Source organism: Canis lupus, chromosome 8 (assembly GCF_048164855.1).
Source record: "Canis lupus baileyi chromosome 8, mCanLup2.hap1, whole genome shotgun sequence".
NCBI classification, from domain to species: domain Eukaryota; kingdom Metazoa; phylum Chordata; class Mammalia; order Carnivora; family Canidae; genus Canis; species Canis lupus.
In genome coordinates, this window is record NC_132845.1 from 37,516,816 (window position 1) to 37,530,783 (window position 13,968).

The following is a 13,968-nucleotide window of genomic DNA, read 5'->3' on the forward strand; positions in this document are numbered from 1 at the left end:
TCAGGGCTTTTAAAGAAACAAGCACTTTACCATTGGGCCTGCACACCTGCTCTGGAGGCGGGGCCTGCCCTCCTGTCCTAACCGTGCCGCTGCCTCCTCCAGGCTTCTTGGGGGCCAGCCAGAGCCCCCGCTAGTGTTTACCACCCCGGCGCCTCCCCCCTTGGCCTCTGGGGGTGCTCTGGGTTCCCTGCTCAGTATGGGTCTTCTCTCCTGCAGAGTCCGATGGCCAGCTGTGCGGGGTCGCACCTGCCCAGGACGAGGAGCCGCCCGCCTGCCCCGATGAGTTCGACGACTTCGTTACCTTTGAGGCAAGTGGTACTTACCGAGGGGCCGAAAGGGAGTTTGACGTGACTGTCTTTCTGTATGGCCACTTAGTCGTGCCCCGGCCATTTCTGCAGGAAGTGGCAGGGAGGGCAGGGCAGTGCTCCCCGTGCAGCTCGTGCATACCACTGGGAGCTCTGGGGGCTCCACTGCTGCCCATATGAGGCCTGTTGTCAGCACAGGGATGGGCGGGGGTCTGAGGGCTCTCCAGTGGTGGTGCTGTCACCTTCTCTGCCAAGCAAAGCCAGAGCTGGGGACGTGCTGTGAAGTTTTTGTTTTACCAAATTTCAAATCATTTTCTGAGTTTAGGGACTTCTAACACCTCATGCTTCTTTGCCACCTGCCCCCACAGTTGCTATGACTACATGGTGTCACCTAGAATTGTGGGCTTTTTGTTGTCTGCACGGCAAGGAGGAGGTCTGTGAGCACAGCCATGAGGACAGACCACACCGTTGTGTCCCACCAGTTGGAGGGGTGGGCAGGTGCCAAGATAGCCCATGTGGGTGGACCTGGAATTTTTACTTATTAAAAATACACATTAGGGGATCTCTGGGTGGCTCAGCGGTTTAGTGCCTGCCTTTGGCCTAGGGCGTGATCCTGGAGTCCCGGGATGGAGTCCCACGTCGGGCTCCCGGCATGGAGCCTGCTTTTCCCTCCTCCTGTGTCTCTGCCTCTCTTTCTCTCTGTTTGTCTCTCATAGATAAATAAATAAAAATCTTAAAAAAAAAATACACATGAGAAACTCCGGAGCACCTTAGAAGCTGTTGCCCAGGGAACAGAGCTGGGCTTGGCACAGTGGCTGTGAGCCTTAGCACCTTGGAGGGACAAGGGTTGGGTTGCCTAGAGCAGCTTCTCAAAGTCCACAGCCGTTCACTGCCTCCCGCTGGGGTCTTGTGTCCCCACTGAGGGGGCTGCTCCACGTAGCAGTCAGCTCAGATAACATGGATTCACCTTCTGACTATCCTTTCTGGTGGCACAGATGTTGGGGCCGCTGGGGAGCCTTCAGCACTCACAGCTTTGTCCCAAAGCACAGGCCAGGCCTCAACTCCCCAAGGCATCCCGTTGAGCGAGGATGGTATATTCATTCTGTGTGTGTGACCTGAGGGTGCCAGGCCCTGTCCTGGCATTGGAGGCGCCGTGCTGACTGGGGCACGTGCGGCTGGATGGCGGCTGGTGTGTGCAGGACTCTGGTGTGTCACCTGTGAGATGAACTGCCAGAGACCCTGTGATGGAGGGAGGCTGCCACCCTGAGCAGAGGAGGGCAAGGTGGGGAAGTGTGTGCAGCGTGACACACCTCGCATTTTCCAGGAATTCAAGTTAGGTCAGGGGAATCCTCCTTTCCTTGATCGGAGTACCCGGGGGGTCGAGACACTCCGTGTAGACACTTGTTTAGTGAGCATTGGACCTTTGTCTCCCCTCCCCACAGAGCTGGGCCTGAGCATCTGCAGCACCATCTTTCGCTCCCTCCCTTGCTCAGGTTTCTGCTATGGCGTCGTATCAGTTTCTCACACGTTATGTGGAGGTGGGTGTCACTAAATGGTAGTCTCCCAAAAGATAGGATCCCTCGGAACCTGTGAACATGACCTTACTTGAAGAAAGGGTCCTTGCAAATGTCATCAAGGACATCAGGACGAGATCACGCTGGTAGGAGTCTGGGCCCTGAATGCAATGACAGGAGAGAGGAGGAGACGCGGAAGCCCTGCGACGGAGCAGCGGAGGGCTGCCCGGGACCACCAGCAGCCACACCAGGCAGGAGGGGGCCCCCGGAAGGGCCTGACGACACCGTGGCCTCGGCCTCTGAGAGGATAAACCTCTGTGGTCGTAAACCCCAGCTGCCATCCCCCGTTGCAGCAGCGCCGGACACTGACATGGGGCCGGTCCCTTCCACGGCGACACTGACGGCCGCCTGCACGCGGGGGCAGCTGCGTGCACCTCGGTGGAACCGTGCCCGCGCCCACCCGGAGCTCTGGTGGCCAGCCTTGGGCAAAAGGGGTCCTGTGGGCACACCCGGAGCGGACGCCCAGGTCAGCGTCTGTGCTAGTGCAAGGAGGAGCGCCCATGCCCCGTTGCGGCATCCTGGCGGTGGCCCAGGCTGGCCGCGGGCCCCATTTCCCCCCGCGTGTAAACCCTGGCATTGCACACGGGAAATGTACGGTAAATACTCACTAATGATGATGATGAAACAACCTGCAGGTGTGAGAGCAGGTGCGTAGAGGAGGTAGGCACGGGGTTGTCTCCAGGGCCCTCATGTGTGCATGTGTGATGCCAGTTCCTGACCCAGACAGTCTCCGGGGACAGAGGCCCTGAGGCTTCGAAACCGAGTGGACCTGGGCACACGCACTGTCCCCACTTTTGGGGTCACCTTGGGACAGCAGATTTATGGAGATTCAGACTCTAGACCCTCCTGTCCTCTGTGCAGACTGAGCCCTGAGGCCACAAAGCTGTGGCCCTCCCGCCTCTGGTGCCCTCCAGGGGCCAGCTCCCACCTTGATCTTGTCACCTGCCACTTCCAGAAAGCACACTAGGAAGTCAGTGTTTCAGAGAATGCAAAAGGGATACTTCTGATTCTTTTTCAGAAAGGAGAAAATATTTTCTAAGTTTTTGTTGTTACTTTTGAAAAATAATTAATACTTTATATTTGAGCTGTTTTACCCTCTCAGAAAATGGAGCATACAGTATGGAGAGTTCTCACTCTCCTCGCTGCCCCCCTGACACACACATCACGGTTCTCTCCATCATGAGCGTCTTGCATTAGTGTGGTGCATTAGTTATAACTGCTGATCCAGGATCGATACATTGTTGTTAACGAAAGCCTGTAGTTTAGTTTTTAATTAATTTATTTATTCATGAGAGACACGGAGAGTGGCAGAGACACAGGCAGAGGGAGAAGCAGGCTCCATGCAGGGAGCCTGACGTGGGACTCGATCCCAGGACCCCGGGATCAATACCTGGGCTGAAGGCGGTGCTAGCTATCCAGGGACCCCCAAGCCTGTAGTTTACATTAGGGCTCCCTCTTGGTGGTGTGCATTCTGTGGGAGTTTTTATTATAATTTTTTAAAAGATTTTATTTTTTATGTATTTTAGCAAGAGTGTGCACACAGACAGGTGGGAGGGGCCAGATGGAGAGAGCGAAGCAGACTCCCCGCTGAGCAGGGCCCCCCACATGGGGCTTGACGCGGGGCTCGATCCCAGGACCCCAAGGTCATGACCGGAGCTGGGTGCGGACACTGCACCGGCTGAGCCACCCAGGTGCCCCATGCATTCTGTGGGCTTTAACGAGTGTACAAGCTCACGTGTTCATCATGTATTGTCGCGCAGGGAAGCCTCCATTCGACACCTCTGCTCCTGCGCTCATCCCTCCCTCACTGCCAGCACCTGCAGCGGCTGGTCTTTGGCTGTAGTTTTGCCTCTTCCAGAATGTCGCAGAGTTGGAAGCCTGTGAGCGGCCTTTGCTGATTAGCTTCTGTTGCTTCATCATGTGCACTGAAGGCTCTTCCTTGTCTTTTTTTTTTTTTAAGATTTTATTTATTTATTCATGAGATAGAGAGAGAGGCAGGGACACAGGCAGAGGGAGAAGCAGGCTCCATGCAGGGAGCCCGATGCAGGACTTGATCCCGGGTCTCCAGGATCAGGCCCTGGGCTGAAGGCGGCGCTAAACTGCTGAGCCACCCGGGCTGTCCTCTTCCTTGTCTTTTTATGCTTTTTAGGATATTCAGCTGTGACTTTGAGGGGATTGGAACCAGGTACTGTGAAACTCGTAGAGAGAGGGTCCTTTAGAGAAGCTTGTGCATCATGTTATCTTGAAAGTTCAGTAAAAATATGGGTGGGGAGCACGTGCGTTACGCCCACGTCTCCCGTCTGGGGACCCTGCGGCGGGGATCTTCAGACCTATGTGAGCCCGTATTGACTCCCTGGGAGAACACACAACAGTGTGGGTCAGTGGACCCTTGCCCTCCGCGGCTGGGGGCTCCTGGGTCCTCCTGCTTCCTGATGGCTCCTTGGGGGGACACCTGCTTGGGAGGTACTGACGGGTGCAGGGCCCAGCCCACGTCTCAGGGTTGCTGACGGGCATCGGGAGGGTCACGGAGAACAGCACTGGCAGAGACGATCAGCACCTCCCGCTGTGCCTTCTCGGCCCCTCCTCCTCCTCCTCCTCCTCCTCCTCCTCCTCCTCACCCGAGGCCTCCAGAGCAAAGGGCCGCCTCGGTGCAGGGACGGGGCCTGGGGACGGGGCCTGCGTCTTGTGTGCAGACTGTCACAGCAGAGCTTTGGCAGTCACAGCGGAAGCCCCTGCTCTGAGGTCTGTTTTGGAGCTGACAAGGACACTTCCTGAACTTTGCGCGCGCACCCCCCCCCCCCCCCACCGGTCCGTGCAGCAGGAGGTTTAATGGAGCGTGTCTGGGAGCAGGTTAAACTTTCTCCAAGGCTGTGATGGGCCTTCAGGTGAGCGTGCCGGTTTTGCCTAAACGCCAGCAAACTGGCAGATAGGCCGCGTGGCTGGCCGCGGAAGCTGGTGGCTGGTGGTGACTGGTGGCCGGGCCTGACGGCGTGCCCAGCAGTTGCCGGAGCGTGGGGCGCGGCGCCGAGGGCAGGGAGCGGAGCTTCCCAAGGGCCCGACCGGGTGGGCTCCTGCCATGGCCCGGGCCGCCGCCTCACCCGCCAGCATGCCCTCGGTAAGCCCGGAAGGTCACATTCGCACGGGGCAGCAGTGTTCTGCGTGTGCTTTGGTTTTCCAGGGAGTTCGTCCTAACGTCTGTAATTTGTAAATAATTTTAAAGTTGACAGCACAGACTGACTTCAGGGCAGAGCCGGGTCCTGTGTGGCGGCGGGTGCGGGCTGGTGCGTCGGGCCAGGCATTGAGGCCACCTCGGCCGCTCCTGAAAGGCAGATGTTAGCCAGCTGCTCTGCGAAACTGCCTGGCCGCTGGCGTTTGTGCAGGGCGGCCCAGCGTCGGCGGAGCAGCGCCGGGCAGGGGGGCAACAATCGTGGCGCCAGCGGCTCCCGAGCCGGACCCTGCGCCCTTGGGCTCCCACCGCTCAGCTCCCCGGGGGGCGGGTGTGGGAGCAGTGGCGCGGGTGGGACCGCTCTGTAATTTGGGGCCAACTAAGGGTTAGTGCAAACCTGACGCCTTGGTGAGGCGGGAGCAGCGCTCGTCTACTCCTCCGTGTGCAGCAGCGGCTTTGCTTCAGGGGTGAGGAGCCAGAGGCGGGGGAGCACCACCCCGCTCAGCTGTCCAAGGCCGGTGAGTTGCCCAGAAGGGAACGTGTGCTGCGGCTGTGTCACTGGTCCGTCGGCAGAGAGTAGCTCGCACCTGGCCTGTCCGGCGTGCACTGCAGCCTGGCCCCAGCTGTGTGATGCGCCCCTCGCCGTGAGGTCAGCAGGCCCCGGGGCCAGGCCTCGGTTCCGGGCTGCATTGGCCTAACCTGCCGCACACCCTGGGCTGCGAGTCGCGGGCCCAGGGTCCACACCGCCGGGGGTTGGGGGGGAGCATTGTGCTCTTCGGAGGCACTGGTCGGTTAGCCTTTCAGAGGCTGACCTCGAGACTTAAGTTCTCTTCCCCAGGAAATCATCTCAGGGTCCCTGATGGGCCTGCTGGGTGAGGATTGGGGGGAGTGGGGCTGAGCGGTTGAGGAGTGAGGGTGCCCTGGGCTGTCCTGCAGGCAGCGGGCCGTGGGGTGGGCGTCCTCTCCATCCTTGGGTGATTCGAGGCGGCACCCGATGTGCCCAGCGAACCAGCAGCCGTCCCCAGCAGACGTCAGGGACTGGCGGGGGGGTTTAGTTCCTGTCCTGTTGTGCTGCTTCTGCGGGCCCTGCCCCTGACATCCCAGTGCCTGCCTCACACTGCCCAGCAGCAGGTGACACCCGCTCGGTGACGTTGAGGCTCTGTAAGGGATTTCCTGGCTTCAGATTTTGAAGTGAGTGGTTTTGAGGGGTTCCTCAGTTGCCTTAGAGTCCAAGGAAGACGGGGTCTTCCCGTGGAGACAGGTAACACCACTGAACATCTGCACCGCCTCTCATCATTCATTTCATCCTGGCTGCACACAGCTGGGGCCGTGAGCCCACGGTCTTCCACGTTTCTCTCCGTACCTCCCTGTCTCTCGATCCCACTCCCGTTTTATAGATGAGGCAACAGGGCTTGGAGCTGTGGGGACCCAGTGTGGGGTCACAGGGCTGGCAGTGGATGGAGGATGGACCCTGGGCTGTCATTGTCACGCTAGGATCCCACCAGCCCGGCCTGGGCCTTCACGCCCCCTGGTGAGGCGAGGAGCCACGGGGCTGCAGCCAGGAGAGGCCCGGGGCTGCAGCCAGGAGAGGCCCGCAGAGTTAGGGGAGGAGCAGTTACCTCAGGATGACAGGACACAATGCACTCTTCTCCAGCTGCTTTTCTAGAATCTTACCTGGGTTTTTGTGTGTGTGTGTTCGGTTTTATTTACTTATTCATGAGACACAGAGGGAGGCAGAGACACGGGCAGAGGGAGAAGCAGGCTCCATGCAGGGAGCCCGGTGCAGGACTCGATCCAGGACCCCCGGGGTCACGACCTGGGCTGAAGGCAGACATTCCACCGCTGAGCCACCCAGATGTCCCTCTTACCTGTTTTCATGTTGTTAACCTCAGACTTTATTTTTTTTAAGATTTTATCTGTTTAATCATGAGAGACAGACAGAGAGAGAGGCAGAGACACAGGCAGAGGGAGAAGCAGGCCCCGTGCAGGGAGCCCAACGTGGGACTCCATCCCGAGACTCCAGGATCGTGCCCTGGGCTGAAGGCGATGCTAAACCACTGAGCCACCCAGGGATCTCAACTTCAGACTTTTGAGCCTGAACTGTTGGCCTCTTTCCATAATGAGCGCAACTGCATTGTAATTAAAGCTGAGACAATAAATTGAAAATGGCTTGATTCTTTGGGTTTGAGCCATTTGCACTGTGCTGCGTGCCTGGCCCTGTGCTGGGCACAGGATCCAGAGAGTGAAAACAAAGATCGGTTTTGTGGAAGGTGGACCTTTAACCAGTGAACGAAATGCATTGTCTAAATAATCGATGAGCTAGTGTGTTGTGGTGAGACCCCGTGATTGAGTTTCCAAGCAGTAGCCTGAGCGTACATAACACATATTGATGGTGACTTTTTAACGAGCGTGTTCTTCTCCTGGTCTTAGGAGAGAACTAACTGCGGTGCTGGTGGTGACAACATGGGTGGGCTCACTGGGATTTATCATGTGCTGTTGCAGGTCTTCTCTCTTTTAGGTAGACCTACATAACCAACTTTCAGAATTGCTCTCGTAGCTTTTCTGCTTTGGAACATGTGCCTGTGTTTCAGTATTTAAACATATTGGATTCTTTTATAGGCTAACGTTTCTGCTCCCAGGTGTGGTTGAGAGCCTGCCGAGGCTGCCCCGCCACGTGGTCTCTAAGGTGCCTGCAGTAGGGCACGGTGTGGGGCATGGGGGCTTACTGACGCCTGGCCACTTTAGAGCGTGGCGTTGACTCTCAGCATTCTTCTCCTAGGCCAATGAGGTGACAGACAGTGCATACATGGGGTCTGAGAGCACCTACAGCGAGTGTGAGACCTTCACCGACGAGGACACGAGCACCCTGGTGCACCCTGAGCTGCAGCCTGAGTGCTTGGACACCATGGAGGATCCCGGCCATGGTGCTCTGCTGCTGCTCCCGGGCAGGTCTGTAGGCTGGGTGTGGGCATGGCACGAGTATTGTTCGTAAGACACTGAGGGGATGTGTCCCGTGGGCACATTGGGTTTGTGGAGGGCTTGGAGTCAGCGGTGCAGAGTCCCTGGGGGACCTGGGGAGGATGGAGGCCCTGCGGCATGGCCTGTCGTGCTGGTATGAGCGCACGCCCACTGCCCCGAGCCCGCTCTCAGCCACAGCGGACCTCTGTGTTGGGAGGTGCTCCTCCTGGCGACAGATACCCTGCTTGTACCCACGGCACAGCTTCCTTGGCTGTAGGGAGAACTGGGTTCTGGGTTTCTTCACTGAAGTTCCTAGAAACCAGGGCAGGACACCATATTCAGGGCACGTCTCCCAGCAGGATCTTGGAACCTGCTTATCCGGACCGCATCCCTTCCCAGGTCTTCTTCCTGCCCCTGCTCCCCGGGTCCCCGGGTGTTTGAACACCTGCGAAGGGAGAGGGCGGGGTCCGACAGGTGCCGGGTGGCCTGCGTGGCCCTGGGATGAGAGCCGGCAGTTTTCCTTGTGCTGTGTGGGAAGCCGTCATGCCTCGCAGCCTTGCAAGTGGTTTGATTTTATTTCGTTTTGCTTATTTTATTTGATTTCCTTTCTTGTTCGGCCCTCACAGAGTTCTTGTGTTTTTTTCCTCATTAACGGCAGTATCACATGGTGACACGTGAGTGCAGCCGGTGTGGGACAGGCCCGCAGCCTCGCAGGTGACCTGGCCCCTCAGGACCGCGCTGCTCGGCCCGGGTTGCGCCTCGGGTGGAGTGACCACACAGCACTGAGCATTTGCCTAATAAATCACTTTAGAGGGCAGCCCCGGTGGCGCAGCGGTTTGGCGCCACCTGCAGCTTGGGGTGTGATCCTGGAGACCCGGGATCGAGTCCCACATCGGGCTCCCTACGTGGAACCTGCTTCTCCCTCTGCCTGTGTCTCTGTCTCTCTCTCTGTGTCTATGGATAAATAAATAAAATCTTTTAAAAAATAAATAAATAAATCACTTAAGAGGCAATCCTCACTGATAAGTTAGGGAATTTTTTCAAGCGTACCAGTTTTTTTTTTTAAGATTTTATTTATTCATGAGAGACAGAGAGAGAGAGAGAGAGAGAGGCAGAGACACAGGCAGAGGGAGAAGCAGGCTCCATGCTAGGAGCCCGACGTGGGACTCGATCCCGGACTCCAGGATCACGCCTTGGGCTGAAGGCAGGTGCTAAACCGCTGAGCCGCCCAGGGATCCCCCACACTGTAGCCTTTTTACACCCGGCTGCTTTCCCTTAATGTCATGGCTGTTGAGGTCTGTCCCAGTATTTGTGCATGGCTGTCCGTCATTTGTTTTACTATTATCATTCTGTTGTATGAGGTGGGCTGCAGCTTTTTAACTCATTGCTGGTGGCCATCTGGGTGGTTCACTCTGGCTTTCTGCACAAAGCTGCTGCTGCAAGCACCTCGTGTCTTGGTGGCCTGTCTGTCCCTGGGAGGGGGTTGGTGCTGCGTCTGCAGCATGCTTGTTGGGTTGTGGGAAAGGTACAGGCCGGCTTCTCTCAAGTGCTTAACCTGCCAGCTGCCGGTGGGGTTCTGGTCACTCCCTTTCCTCAACCGCCTGCTCTATGCTGCTTTTTTGAGCTCCTTTTCTTTCTTTCTTTCTTTTTTTTTTTTTTTTTTAAATTTATGATAGTCACAGAGAGAGAGAGAGAGAGAGAGAGGCAGAGACACAGGCAGAGGGAGAAGCAGGCTCCATGCACCGGGAGCCCGACGTGGGACTCGATCCCGGGTCTCCAGGATCGCACCCTGGGCCAAAGGCAGGCGCCAAACCGCTGCGCCACCCAGGGATCCCTTGAGCTCCTTTTCTGGAGGGTGTCGAGTGTGGTGTTGCTGTGGGATGGTTCTTACTTGCATTTCCTGACTGAGTGCCTTTTTTTTTGCATTTATTGCCCATTTCGAGATTCTTTTTTGTGAAGCGCATGTTCAAGTCTTTTACCCGTTTGTTTATTGCTGGGGTCTCCAGACTTCTACAAAAGGTCAGATAATAAGTATTTCTCTGGCTTGCAGGCTGTATGGTCTCAGTGGCTACTACGCAGGCTTTCCTGGTGAAGTACAAGTGGTATGGCTCATGGCTGTGTCCCACTCTGACCTTACAAAAACAGGCCATGGTGGGATTGGACTTTTCCTGATCTGTTGGGTTATCTTTTTCTTACTGATTTGTAGGAGCTCATATTATATATATATATATATATATATATATATATATATATATTTTTTTTTTTATGATAGTCACAGAGAGAGAGAGAGAGAGGCAGAGACACAGGCAGAGGGAGAAGCAGGCTCCATGCACCAGGAGCCCGATGTGGGACTCGATCCCGGGTCTCCAGGATCGCGCCCTGGGCCAAAGGCAGGCGCCAAACCGCTGCGCCACCCAGGGATCCCTTTATATATTTTGGATGTGGGTCTTCTCTCTGGGTTGTGAATTACAGGGATGTATTTCCTGCTCCATAGGTCACCTTTTCACTTTCCTGCAGGTGTCTTTAAGGAACAGATGCTTTTAATTCTCCTATGGCCTGGTTTAGCCATTCTTCTTTTCTGGTTATCACCTCTGTATAGTTGTAGAAATCTTTGCTTACTTTACGTCACTATGATGTTCACGTTTGTTTTCCCTTAAAAGCTTTATTTTTTCATTTCTATATTCAGATCTGCAATTTCTCTGTGACTGATTATTTTTGTTGGGGTGTGAAGTAGGGGTCATTTCCCAAATGATTATCCGGTCGACTCAGCCTCAGTTTTGAAAAGATTCCTCCTTTCTTCGCTGTCTGGTATCACCTTGGTCCTGTGGCTAAGTGTGTGTGGCTCGGTCGGGAGCACGCACGCTGTGCTCTCTGTCCATTCTTGGATCAGCACAGTCTTTGTACTCGAGCGTGTTGTGGATTGAACTGTCTGTCAGTCCTCTAGCCTGGTTCCTGACACGCTGTGTTGGTGCCATTGGCCTTTTGCCTTTCCCTGTGGGCTTTTTAATTTTTAAATTATTTTTATTATATTTATGACTTTTTAAGATTTTTTTATTCATGAGAGACACAGAGAGAGGCAGAGACACAGGCAGAGGGAGAAGCAGGCTCCATGCAGGGAGCCCGATGTGGGACTCGATCCTGGGACCTCAGGGTCATGGCCTGAGCCAAAGGCAGATGCTCCACCACTGACCCACCTGGGCGTCCCACACTGTGGGCTTTTTTTTTTTTTTTAATTTTATTTATTTATTCATGAGAGACACAGAGAGAGAAAGAGGCAGAGACACAGGCAGAGGGAGAAGCAGGCCCCATGCAGGGAACCCGATGTGGGACTTGATCCCAGGTCTCCAGAATCACGCTCGGGGCTAAAGTTATCGTTAAACCACTGAGCCACCTGGGGTGTCCCCACTGAGCCACCTGGGCTGCCCCACTGTGGGCTTTAGAGTCAGCTTGTTGGCTTCTGGAGAAAGGCATCTGCAGGGATTATGGTTAGGGTTGTATTGATACAGATTAATTTGGGGAGAATCAACATCTTCATAATATCAGGTCTTCTAGTGTTTGAACAAAGATTTTTGCTTCATGTATTTGTTTTATTTATTTATTTATTTATTTATTTATTTATTTATTTATTTATTTGGAAGGGAGTGGGGAGGAGGGGAGAGGGGGAGAGAGAATCTCAAGCAGGCTCCACACTGAGCGCAGAGCTCGACACGGGACTTGATCCCATGACCCTGAGATCATGACCTGAGCTCCACGCTGAGCGCAGAGCTCGACACGGGACTTGATCCCATGACCCTGAGATCATGACCTGAGCTGAGACCAGGAGTCAGACACTTAGCCAACTCCATCGCCCAGGTGCCCTCATTTATATGTATGTAATCATATTTACAGATATGCTTCAGAGGATGGTATGAAGTGCTAAGATCACCCCCATTTCAGTTCACTTGGATTTCATTGTAACTGAAAGCAGGTGTAAGACCATGGGATTTGTCTGTCGTGGCTTCAGGACTGCTCCAGGGGTGTGTGCATTTGTGGGTGGGAAGTTGGAACCAGTTCTGAATGTTGAGCAGCCGCGTGGGTCTGGGGCACGTGCACAGGGACCCAGTTCCGTCCCTCACTCTGCCTACAGGGCAGTCATGGCTCCTTGAGGCTCCCTTTCCTCTACTGAAAGGGGCAGCTCTCAGGTTTTTGCGTGGATTAGTGGTGATGAGCTTAATCCAGCCCTGGTGGAGGCTCTGAGGACGCCACAGCTGTTCTCTGCCCATGTTGAAGCCCTGGGTTTCCGAGCATTGGCCCAGGCTCTGCCAGCACCTACCCGGTCCCATGACCTTGTACTCTGGAGGGTGGGTGTGGAGGAGTGCTCTCCTTAGGAGGAGGACAGGTGCTAGCAAGCCCTTTATTTTCCCTCGTTGGAGTCTGTTATTCTGAATTTTACGTCGCAGCAGAAGTCTGTCCCCATGCTGGCCAGCAGTCGTATGAAGACAGCAGCACCTGGAAGAGGCCCGGGGTCTGTCTGTAGGAGACGTGGGCCTGTGTCTGCAGCTGAATGCCTGATGTGGAGCTGCTGAGAGAAGTGGGGTGTGCTGGACGTTCACAGCAAACCCCAGATCTCAAAGACGTTTTACAAAATAAAGAATATAAAATACTGCTTCTGAAAAGATATTTTGGATACGTTGGAATAAGTTAAAATATATTGTTAAAGTCACTTTCACCGATTCATTTACTCCTTTCTAACACATTTGCTAGGACATTGGAACTCAGACATGTGGCTCGGGCATGTTGTGCTGGAAGGTGCTGTCACCCCTTTGGTTCTAGGGCCACGAGTCACAGCGAGTCCCTTTGGTTTTGCTTTTGCAGATCCCACCTGCACAGCCAGTCCGTCGTCACTGTGATAGGTGGCGAGGAGCATTTTGAGGACTATGGCGAGGGCAGCGAGGCAGAGCTGTCCCTGGAGACCCTCTGCAGTGGGGAGCATGGCTGCAGAGACCCCGCTTTCCCCACCCCCAGGTAATATGGCCCTGCTCTGCTGGGATGTGTGTGTGTGTGTGTGGGCAGGGAGGGGGAGAGAGGACGTAAGGTCTGCTCTCAGCAATTTCAGTTATGTAATAGTGTCGTTACCATGTTTTATATTCAGTCCTCAGACCTTATTCCTCTTGTAGTCGCAAGTTTGAACCCTCTGATCCACCTCTGCGGGAGGCTTTAACATCGGGGATGACTCTCTGGATTCATTTTCTTATAATTATCAGACATCCCCCAACTGTGTGGGAAGTTGTTGCTCAGTCAGCTGAAGTGCTAGGTCTAAACGGTGGACCTTCACTCCAGGAGCTGGGTCCTCCCCGGCTCGCCTTCCTCTTAGGGCCTCACTTGTATCTAGACGAGGACCTGGCAGCCTTTGGCTGGCCCCACAACTGGTCCGCGTCCGTCGCCTCTCCCCTCTACGGCCAGTTCTTGAGACCCTCTCTCTTTGCTGACACCTGAAGCCACATATCTCTGACCCCGCAACAGCAAGGCCCTTGTGTTGCCCAGGCTGTTGCCCTGGCCCAGAGGACCTACTGGCCTGGGGAAGGGCCTCTGTGGCAAGTGCCTGGGAGTTGGTGTGAGTGAGGCGTGCGGGTGCTTTTAGCAGCTTTCCTCTCCGAACGCACACTCGTGGTGGTGGTGATGCCGAGGTCGAGGACTGGGCACTGCTAAATACGTGTCTGTCCAGGTTGGGAACCTTTCTTGTCTGCTTAGTCTGTGCCTCTCTCAGGTGTGTGTCCCCCGCCCCCCGCCCCCCCAATGTTTCCCTTCCACCTACCTTTACGTGGAACTTCCAAGCAGGCTTCCAGAAGCCAGCAGGCCCCAATGCCCCAGGGACACAGCTCCCTCTCTGCTTCATCTTCCCTCAGCAGGTGCCCTGCCAGTGCCCTGAAAGTCCACTGAGATTAGATCACAGGGAGGCAAAGAGAATCCTGAGTTTTGTTTTGTT

At 55.2% G+C, this 13,968-nt stretch overlaps 1 protein-coding gene across 2 annotated transcripts in view; it reads left to right on the top strand.

Moving 5' to 3' along the window:
* The window catches only part of RAB11FIP3 (RAB11 family interacting protein 3), a 79,701-nt gene that overhangs the window by 48,187 nt on the left and 17,546 nt on the right, over positions 1–13,968 (top strand). For both annotated transcript variants that reach the window (XM_072835057.1, XM_072835058.1), the window contains exons 3-5: positions 217–308; positions 7,825–7,994; positions 12,858–13,007. In XM_072835057.1, coding sequence (XP_072691158.1) covers positions 217–308; positions 7,825–7,994; positions 12,858–13,007 — 412 coding nt within the window. The remainder of the gene's footprint in view (positions 1–216; positions 309–7,824; positions 7,995–12,857; positions 13,008–13,968) is intronic.